The following is a 10896-nucleotide window of genomic DNA, read 5'->3' on the forward strand; positions in this document are numbered from 1 at the left end:
CAACATTCTCGCTGCCTTTTCGTGCACCGCTTCTATTCCCGCTACATAGCCTTTCTCACTCGCTAGGCAATGTTGCGGCAACATGCGCATGCGCCTGCGGATGCGGCAAATCATTCCCCTCCTGTCAAGATCAATTCGCTTGAATACATTGAATAATGTGCAATCTGCGGCGAACTTTAAGGCAATTGCACACTATTAAATGCATTGTTTAAGCAAATTGATTAAGAAAGAGCCGAATGAAATTCCGCTCCCGTCGCGCAGCCGCGGTCACTACACATGTGCGGCCGGGATATTCGGATATAATTTGGATTAGACAAGTGCCGTATGTTTGGATTCTTGACGGGTTCTCTTACTAACCAACCACCACAACTACCAGCGCTTTATCTTTTTTAAGGAAAATAGGATCATCTGAGCGTAAATGCTTGACACTTAATTCTAGTATTAGGTAAAATCCGGTATCCACCGAGATTTTGAAAACTCACAAATAACGAATAACTATAGTATTGCGTGTTGCACCCGGGGTGTTTGCTTTGACAGAATTCATGTCCGAATAAATAAACAAATTCTAACTTTTCCTTTTATGTCAATGATTTCGTTTATTTTCCGTATACGTATTTCGACAGCCCCTTGCTGTCCTCTTCAGCGGAATAATCCCAGAAACATCCTTAATCTAATTGTATACTAACTGTTTAACACCATTGATAGATGTCTCAAACCTCCAAGAAAACTATAGGGTTCAGAACATTGCTGCTGCTGTTGATTGAAAACGCACACCGGATTGTTTAAATCTCACAAAAAAGAGCCTAAAGATTCGTAGAAAGTGATGAGACCTCCACATATATTCTGGGACAATCTCCGGAACTTCTCCTGTGGGTTATGGGATTGATTGCCATATTATAGCTACCATAAATGAGGCACAACATATATTTTAGACTATAATGTTTCCTTGATACATTATTATTATCACCTTCAGGTTATTATTTATTCCGGTCTATCCAAGCTTTTGTGACTAAGAAAAAAACTTCTCTAAAATTAAAGGGAATGCAAAAACGGATGACAGTTTCGATTGGAGGTAGCCAAGTTTTTTTCGCAATGAAATCTCCAAGAGCTAAAGAAACAAAAAAAGGACTGTAAATTCGCTATTCCAGCGGATCTAAAGAATGAACTGTTTGACACTCACTATACAGTATTATATAAATTGCCAAATATTTTGGTATCTTGAACAATTAACGCTAGAATTAGTGTGTGATTCGCGGTGTTTCTAGCGAACAGGTTTCAGGAAGCTAAAACGAAACACCGTCTCCATCGTTAGTATTGTATAATATAATGGGTGTGTACCCGTGCACTGAAGAAGAGAACAAGTTGTTCCCGAAATATCGATATTTGCCTAATAAAAGTAACACTAGCGACGGAGATAGTATTACGTTTCAATTTCCTTAATTTTAACGCGCTCTAGGGTGAGAATGAAAAATGACTGGAGACCACTGCTGCGGGAGGTGATGGGTCGAAATCCGGGAATGATTAATAGCTACGGATTCCTTCCCTCTTTTTACAGTGAGTTACATCCTTTTACGTCGAATTTAAGGGGGGTCACCATACATGCAAAAGGCAGGTGTAAATTTTTTTTTCATCAAATACGGTCATGTGGTTTATCAAATCACAGGTCTCAATTATTACTATCTGAAGCCGGTCTTAGTTTTGACATTTGTTAGAATGGTGGGCAGTGCGAGGAAATGATCATTTCTTTAAGGGGGCCATTCTCAGAAACTACCCAGCCGAACAATCTGAATAAAAGCAGGAGGCTGCCACTATATGGTGCCTGGGCAATACCTTCCACACCGATATCTGTTCAAATAAAGTTAATAATAGTATTTTGCTATAATTTTTAGCAATTGGCTGTAAAACCCCCCTGAAGTTCATCATAGCACACGGAATGTGGCAGTAATGTAGGCTATAATATATAGGCTGATGTTACCAAGTTCGGTGGAAATTACTAACAAAGTTATAATAGGTCAAATTTGTCGCTTCTTTGCAAATTCAAGACTACTTCACTACTTCACATAATATATGTATATATTACGTGCTACGTACTAAGAAATACACAAAACCTTTCGCACCTGAAGCATCCAGCTTCCGGTTTCCCGACCTGTTTTTGTTTAATAGGGCCCAAAAATATCAGAAGCCACCAGCTATGCTAATAACAAAAGCTTATACCATTTTTAAATTATCAGTTCGGAAAGTAGGAGCAAATTGGATTTTACTGATAAGAGTTGAGATTGAATCTTGTCAATCAGAGAGCAAATTATAATTACTCGGCAAATTATCATTATGTTATCAGTAAATACGACAAAGACTTTTAATGAATACTTACCTGAGAAAAAAATGTTTTAAGCGTGTGATTTTGCGCGATAGAAAGGGGTAGTATTTTCTTTAAGTTGAATGATTACTTTTCATTTTGTTGAAAGTTAAGGAGCGAGAACTCGGATCTCTCTTCTTATCAGCAAATATGAAATGCAAAAAGTGCAATCAAATAAATCTAAATCAACGAATCTAATAGAACCCGAAACACTGTCAAATTTATAGTTGTTACTAAAAGCTTTGCTGATATTTTTCTATTCTGAGCCCTCTTGGCTAATGGTCGAAAAGTATAAATAAAAAGATTCCAATTTGTTCTAAAGTTTATTGCAAAGTACTACTAACCTAGTCGGAGAGGTGAATGATGCGAAACTCTGCGAAAACTCTGTTCACTCAATGTCGAGCACATGAATTGTTATTTTCATTTGTTCCGTTACTGTTAAAAGTTAGAAGCTCGAACTGATCAGCAAGAGGAAAGAAGACCCTTCCTGCGCATTGCATACCGACCACCTGTATGCTTGACACGGAAACGAAAGTGCAGGAAAGGCTCATCAGGAGTAAATTCTCTGAAGCAGTACGTGCTGCCAGAGATTTATTCCTGAGACAGCTCGGCAAGCAAGGAGAGAGCAAGGAGATCCACGGTGGATACTATAGTGGAGGTCATGGATGTGATTCATCGAGTTGAGGCGTACGACAGCCGATCTCGACTGGTAATGCTCCTCGTAACGCTTCATGTCAGGGATGCCTTTAATTCCGTAAGATGGAAAAACATACTAGGCATACTAGAAAATTTATTCCAAGCGCCAGACTCTTATTGGTAGTTAGGGTTTATCTGAAAGATCGCTCCCTGCTTTATAAGAGGCTAGAAGGCCAGTGGAGGATGGAGCACAAGGGGTAGCACAGAAATCTATCCAAGGGCTGGACTTCTGATATACGATGATTTTTTACGATAATCTGTTCAGAATTAATTGAGTTTGCTAAGGAATGTAAAACCATCTACAAGCGCAAGAGAAATAGTTGCTCGTAAACAACGGTAAAATAAACAAAATCAATGGCAACTCTTTTGCCAAAACGAGTCAAATGCAGATTGGCTGCAGAGCTTATCGGAAACTTAGGGCCGTGGCTGAATCGAAAAGAAGGTGAGATTGATTATTTCCTTACGATACTTCTAAGCTTGTATGAAAGTTTTCAGTCTTACTCGCACAAGATTGGGAAAGTGCACTCCACTGACTGTGTGTTTTACAATGCGGTGATGGACGATGAAGATCACAACTTTTTCAAGGGAAAGGGGGGATGGGATTTCTCAATATCATTATGCAGCCACAGGGGGAGCTCTCTCCAGAGAATATTGTCAAAGAGATGCCAAGGAACATTGACAGATGGAGCGGTGTTGCTATTACGTTCGGGTTCTTATTCTTGTGAGGAAGACTGAGCTCTGCCGGTGAAGGTCCATGAGCTAGCACTGTGCTGCTCACTCCCGTTTTTAAAAGGAATTCCCTTACTTGATTCCCTAAAATGAGAAAATGGGAGGGCTACTACGAAGTTATGTGTCAATCAGCTCCAGACTAGTTGCTTGATGACGGCGTAATGTTACAGGAGTCCAACAGTTAGTGTCTAAACGCATTCACCTATCCTATCTACAAAAAAAGCATGCATGGCAAAATGCCTTGGAGTTCTCACAACTTGCTTACATTGCGATTGACTGTCGACATATAGTATGTATGAATATATGATAAATTAGTTTCACTCTGTTGACTAGATCAGAGTAAATTTAGAAGATGTTACATCGTTTGATAATCCAAGTACCAAAACCTTAACTTTCGTGAACTCTTGACTAAATCGCGAAGAACATCGTTTATTCGTTGGAAATGCTACGGGTTTTAGGGAATCCGAGGAAAATAATTATTCCAATTCGGAACATGTGATAAACGTACAAGCTTCGTTTATCTTATCGAAATAGCTTTCAAGCCAATTTCTTGTTCCAACAAAAGGCGAACTGGGGACTTCTATTAAAGAAGAGCAACCAATGTTCTTGAGGAAAATGGTGTACAAACCCCATCTTATCTGTTCTCAATTTGGAGCTCGGATGTATGATTTCCACTTTATTTAACGGAACGCTATCTCTGCATAATTATAGTTTATATGTCCCGCGTCCTGATAACGCGGTTTGTTTTCATGTATTTTAAAAGTACATAAATTACAAATGACTTAACGAATGATAACAAATTAGATAGATCGATTTCGTTATCTATGTAGTATAGTTTGGAACTGATTACCAAGAAAGAGAATACCGAGATACAAGGAGCCAAGAAAAAAACTCCAATATGGAAACTAGATAAAAGTGCGATAGATACCAAATAGTTCTACCTGAGAAAACTACTTATCTAATACGAAACCACGAAAGGAGGCTCGAATTGGTCTGACTTTACAAGGACGGAGTCACTAAAGAAAACGGACGAAAGATTTGTATATTCTTCATGCTGTGCAGAAGAAGAGCAGCTAATCGATATCCTGTCTCGATATAAGACTAATGTCCCTATGTTACAAGAGGTGCCCTGGACAGGGACTGGTTTCCTGGAGATAGCCACTACACCATATGCTATAGTGGTCATCGGGTGAACCTTCTACTCGGAGTAGGTTTCCTAATCAGCCAAAAAATAAAACCTGCTGTTATCGGTTTTGAAAACTAAAGCAAACGGCTATACACTCTGCATTTTCAAGGGAATTTTTAAAACATCAGCCGCATTGACGTTCACGCCACTACAGAGGAGATTGCAGAATCGAAAAAGGATACTTTTTACACAACAGTGGAAGGAATCCCCGAAGCCTGCCTCAGGTGTGATATTAAAAACAGAAGGAGAACCAACAGCCAAGTAGGAGGGACGACTTCCATATTCAGGCAATACGTCGCTTCCCATAGCTTGTACAAAACTAAAAATTATAGCAAACTGTGAAATATTCAATTGGCATGGTCCCGGTTTGTGGAGAAATAAATTCACAAAAGTCCCAAACAAATTGATCACGTTTTAATCGAACGTCTTCATCTCTCAATTCAGACTCGAGTCACTATCTCGTTATCATGGTATTCTGTGATGAAATAACAGCACCACATGGAACCCCCTCTGACAATCAAGTGAGAGCTAACACTGACGCGCAGGAAAATGAGTGCCAGAATAACCGCAGCTGTAAGATACCCTGGGCATGGAACATCGACAAAAGACCTTCACTACCACTTGAAGAACGTTAGCAAGTGATTGTAAGTTAGTATTAGCAATGCATACTGGGCAATACAGTAATCACAAAGGGCGCGGATTCACGCATAGACCTATTATGAACTCCGTCGAACGGGGAAAGATTTCACCGACTAAAACCTTGGAAAACTAGCAGGTCTGCAAATTCCTGAGATACAGCAAACAACCACATCAAGTAGGGAAACTTAAAACCATATTCATCTCCGTATAGTGGTCCGTTCGGGCGACAGCGACTGCTTTCTTTGCTTCCCGGTTAGCATTCTCATAAATTTGAAAAAATGCTGCTCAATTAGCAAATTAATAAGAATGCCAACCGGGAAGCAAAGAAAGCAATCGCTCTCAGCCGAACGGACCATTACAAAAATCTTTACGATAAACTGGACACTCGGGATGGCAAGAGAGATCCGCATCGACTTACTAAAAGCTCCAAAAACCTAATCAGGGCGATCAGACCCGAGTCTGCACGGGGACTCATCTGAAGTGGCAAATTGGTCACGAAACCTTACCAGGGGTATACTGGTACCATGGGAACCGGGATAGCCCCTGGACTTTCATACTTCCGGTGAACTCCCGTTGTATGTGAGTACAACTCGGTTGTTTGCGGTTGGCCCCCTAGTGGGAGTTTCATGGGGGTTGTGGTTATACTCAAGCGAGAAGAGACCTTCGGGCCTCGGCGTGGTGTTGCGTCTCAACACGGGTGCCGTACTCCTTAGTTCGGTAGAGATTTAGCTGGGTAGTTTCTGAGAATGGCCCCCTTAAAGAAATGATCACTTTCAACCCCTGGCACTCCCCACCTTTCCTACAAATGTCAAAACTAAGACCGGCTTTAAAAAGTACTAACCGAGGCCTTTAATTTGATAGCCCACATGACTATATTTGATGAAAAATAATTTTACACCCCCCTTTTGCTTGTATGAGGACCCCCCTTAGATTCAACGTAACAGGATGTAACTCAATGTATGCGTGAGCCCACCTTTCCACCAAATTTGGTGTCAATCGCTATAACCGTCTCCGAGAAAAATGCATGTGACAGACAGACAGACGGACGGACGGACAGACAGACAGTAAACCGATTTTAACAAGGTTTTATGTTTACACAAAACCTTAAAAATGAACAACATCAAATCGTACTGGTCACACGAAAACAATTAAGATCGGAGACTACAATTTTGAGACCGTTGAAAATTTCTCCAATTTCTCCAATCACAACCGAAAATAGCAATGACGATGAAATCCGCGCACGGTTGTTGGCACTATGATCTTGCCACTCCTCATGTACTCCTCGGAGACTTGGGTTCTTAGCAAGAGGAATTCCGAACTCTTGGCCGCGTTCTAGAGAAGGATCCTCCGAAGAATTTTTGGCGCCCTACATGAGGATGGACGATTCTGTAGCCTACATAACGACGAAGTCTATGAGCGATGACTGTGAAGTTGTGGATAAAATCCGGCTCAATAAGTCACTAAATCCGTATGGATGAGAATGATCCAACCCGGAAAGCCTATAAGGGCAATGTCTATGGTAGAAAAAGCTCGCAGGAAAGAAGGATAGAGATGACAAATGGCTGCAGTGTATTTTTGTAGGACAATGGGATTTTGTCAAGTTTGGCCGACTTTTTGTTTTACTTGGTGAAGTTAACTAGTAAGATAGAACGTTGAGATTGGATGTGAGAAGTGGGTGCTAGAACAGACCAGTTTGGATGATTATCAATCAACGCGCGTAGGTGTGATACACACCATCGCTGCCAGTTTTTGGCAATGTGCTTCAGCTCTCTACGCAATTTACCAATAACCTTACACTCCTCCACAGTTCTACACCGCCTAGTTTTAAAGCGATCCACTTGCAGAGCTTGCAATGGAATTATCGCCCTTTCTCAATACGAGATCCATCTACCGGTAGAGGTGATTGATGACAAGGAAATTCACCCCACCCGTGCACTATTTTTAACCTGGCTCTGGGAAAAGAGAGAGGCACCATCCACTCACCTCACCTGGCCTATGGTGACGATATTGATATCATGGGAAGAGCGATCCGAGATATATAAACTGCCTTCATCTAGATCGAGCAAGCGGCATGAGATCTTGAGCTGCACATCAATGAAGACAAGACGAAATATATGGTGGCAACATCAGCATAAAAAAAAACGAAAGAGACAACAATATTAAATCGCCCTGAGAGACTTTTCGACGTTGCCTGTTTATATATCCCTGTACAAATGTATATGTATATATCCCTATTTGTATATATTTCTATATTGGGCAGGCGGGTGAGGATCTTATCATGGATTGAATTATCGAGCTCATGGATTTTATTCTGCTTCCCATTCTGAAGCGAGGTCAGCTCGTCTTGATCGGTTGCGCCATTTGGTGCTGTCAAGGCGAGGCTCATTATCCAACGTATCAAGCCATTGTTGTTTCGGCGAGCCTTTCAGTCGTTTCCCATCGATTTCGATGTTTAGACCAATTTTGGCAAGTGAATTTTCATTAATGTGAATTTATGTCCATACCTTCGAAGACCTCTCACGCAATTTTTCCATCATCGATACAATCCCATATCGATCGCAGAGTCCTGATTTCAGATGTGATCATGTCGAGTTACACCACTTGTCTAACGCAACATCTTTGCCTCTATTACATTACATACACGAAGTGGTTTTGATACATCTGCCACACCTCAAACTTTACTTTTTTTAGTTCACGATACGACCATTTACCCCGATGATCGGGTTTTCCTGGAACCAGGTGCTGCCCCAAAGCAAAACAGATTAGTTTGTGTGGCACATGGTCAAATGCCTTCTCTAGATCTAGATATGCAATGTGGTGCAAGAGGTGACTGGTTCTCACGGAATTTCCCCATGAGTAACTCAGCGACCAGGCTTGGTTCACTGGTATTTTAACATTGGGTTGTCAGAAATGCGTTCAAAAATTTTCATGGCAAGGGACTTCCTTTCTTTTTCCATATTGGTGTTCTACTTTCCGCAATAACCTTATTGCAAAACTCACCGAGCCACAGTGTTGGACCCCAGCCCTTAGATTTCAAAAGCTCAGCTGCGATGTCGTCAGGTCCTGTTGCTTTCCCCGATTGCATTTGGTTGATTGCTTCCTCGACTACAGTGGCGATGACTGGTGGAATTGCTTTAAATCTCGGTGAGTATTTAATTCCAAATAATCTCCGCCGTAGGGTTTTCTTATATGTTTTATATTTTTTTGTGGTGATCAGAAGTATAATCCATACCTCGTTCAACTGTAATCATTTCAGCCGACATAGGAATTCCAACTTAAGTGTAAAAATATTCTAAACGAACGATCGTCGCTGCCATCTCTGTAGCACTAAATTCCGAACCAGGCAGGTTCCAAATAGACCGATAAGAATCTTGTCAAAAACAGCGCCCTTCAATTAAAAAGACTTTGTTTCAATGAATGTTTTCATATTCTCGGGTATTTCTTTTCCTTCACTAATTAATTTATTTACAATTAAACTTAATGCGAATCACTTCCCAAACCTTTGCTCACATTTTGAAAATTTATACAAAACATTTGCAAAAGACGCTACATCGAAACACTTCACATTCTTAATACAATGGAATTCTGCAAAACGCGTATGCCACGGCAATAGTCCGTACGTGCACATGGTTTCATCGAAAATTATCGCTAAGTCTGTCTCGGGGAGGTTCCCCAACCGTCTACCCAGGGCAGTTGTAATGCAAGTCGCCAAGGCATCTTTGCTCGAAACTGCTTCCTTGATGGTTGCGTCACTTCTTTTGGACCAAAGTTCACGGCTCGCATCAGCTAAGAGCGGTTTGCCGTCTGCCGTGGAGAGAACAACCACCTGTTCAAATCGGAAGCCATCATTACGAAATTCTGTTTACACAGTTGTAATGCAACTTCTTACCTCTATGGACTTGTCGAGGCCGTTTTTGTAACGCAATTGACCGGTGGATTTTCGTCTACTACTCGTCATCGACCAAAGAAATCGTCCATTTGGCATTTCGCGTGTTTCTATGTACTTGGGAATCTCGACCCGGTCGAGAGTGAACTCGCCCTTGACATCGTAGTAGCTGATGTAATCTATATCACTAATCAGCGCGTACACTGCAACCTTTGATAAGACCTCGCCACTCACTGAGTTCGTGCCCACGATAATACTGAGGTGTTTAGGCGTTTTTGTAAGGTCCTTCTTGCACTGCTCCAGATATTGCAGATCGTCATAAGCACCGGCTTTCACTAAGGAAGCGAGAATGCTTCCCGCGCGAAATTTCGCATACGAGATGAACAGGTAGATTGTGTTATAAATGCTGGCAAATGTGTGAAGGAGAATCCATACTACACGGTAAAATGCACCTAACATGATTGCTAGCAGTCAAGGGAACGTCCGTGGGAGTGTTCGTTCCAAAAGTTTCCGGAGTCGAAGGCAAATAAACAGACTAAACATAACCTGGAAAGGACGAACTGATTAGAAGTTCTTGTGTTTCATACTGTGCAACGTACCCGCAGCGAGTTTTATCTTTAAAAGGTCACCACTTGATCCAGCACTGCATGCCAACAGAAGAGTTGATAACGAACACAAGATCTCACTTACATGACAATTCCCCAGACAGACTTCCACCCGACAAACGTCAAGTGTCAAGTGACTACTAACCAGTGCTCCGGAGCTGGTTCAAATCTGATGGGTGTGGAGATTTTCACTCACGTGACTGTGGAGACATAATATGCGTTTTGGATTAGCACAAATTTTTGATGGTTTGGAGCTTCGAAATGGTTCCTCTTGCCGCCGCATGTTTTTTAAATGCAATTAATGTTTTCAAACTATCGAAACAATTGTAAATATATAGAGGCTGTCGTACGGAAGGTCGCGGTTCAAATCTCGCTGGTGGCAGTGGGATTTGTATCGTGATTTGACGTCGGATACCAGTCGATTCAGCTGTGAATGAGTACCTGAGTCAAATCAGGGTATCAATCTCGCAATGCTGTCCACATTGCCTCCTACAGTCTACTGTAGTGTACCGTTACGGTCTTGAATGAAGTGCTCTAACACACTTCAAGGCCCTGATCCAATATGGATTGTTGCGCCAACGATTATTATTATTATTATTAGTCCGTCTAATGTTATTGAGTTTCAGCTCCAATTTCTTTTCAACCGACTTCCAATCTGAGTAGATAATTTTTTGTGCACAGCGAACTGATGTAATGGATCTACCTTGAAATCCCTTAGCTTTATCCATCAAGTCCAATTCACAAAAGGGGGGAAGAGGTCTTTATAGGTTGAACATTGGGAAAATATTCAGCACCCTTA

At 41.3% G+C, this 10896-nt stretch overlaps 1 protein-coding gene across 1 annotated transcript; it reads right to left on the reverse strand.

Moving 5' to 3' along the window:
- Positions 1 to 9014: 9014 nt before the first annotated feature.
- On the reverse strand, positions 9015 to 10252 carry LOC119646616 (dehydrodolichyl diphosphate synthase complex subunit nus1). Its single transcript, XM_038047122.1, has 3 exons — positions 10092 to 10252; positions 9496 to 10038; positions 9015 to 9432 (listed from the first exon to the last, which is right to left on the reverse strand). The coding sequence occupies exons 2-3, from the start codon at positions 9949 to 9951 to the stop codon at positions 9094 to 9096; spliced, it is 795 nt and encodes a 264-aa protein (XP_037903050.1). The 5' UTR covers positions 9952 to 10038; positions 10092 to 10252; the 3' UTR covers positions 9015 to 9093.
- Between the last annotated feature and the right edge of the window lie 644 nt (positions 10253 to 10896).

Source organism: Hermetia illucens, chromosome 1 (genome assembly GCF_905115235.1).
Source record: "Hermetia illucens chromosome 1, iHerIll2.2.curated.20191125, whole genome shotgun sequence".
In the NCBI taxonomy this organism is placed as follows: Eukaryota; Metazoa; Arthropoda; class Insecta; order Diptera; family Stratiomyidae; genus Hermetia; species Hermetia illucens.

What these genes read in the sequence shown, in the direction of transcription:
- LOC119646616 (XM_038047122.1), bottom strand. Translation starts at nt 9,951, where the DNA reads ATGTTAGGTGCATTTTACCGTGTAGTATGGATTCTCCTTCACACATTT. An exon ending in GCCTCGACAAGTCCATAGAG is followed by an intron (nt 9,433 to 9,495) that starts GTAAGAAGTTGC and finishes CGATTTGAACAG; the next exon opens with GTGGTTGTTCTCTCCACGGC.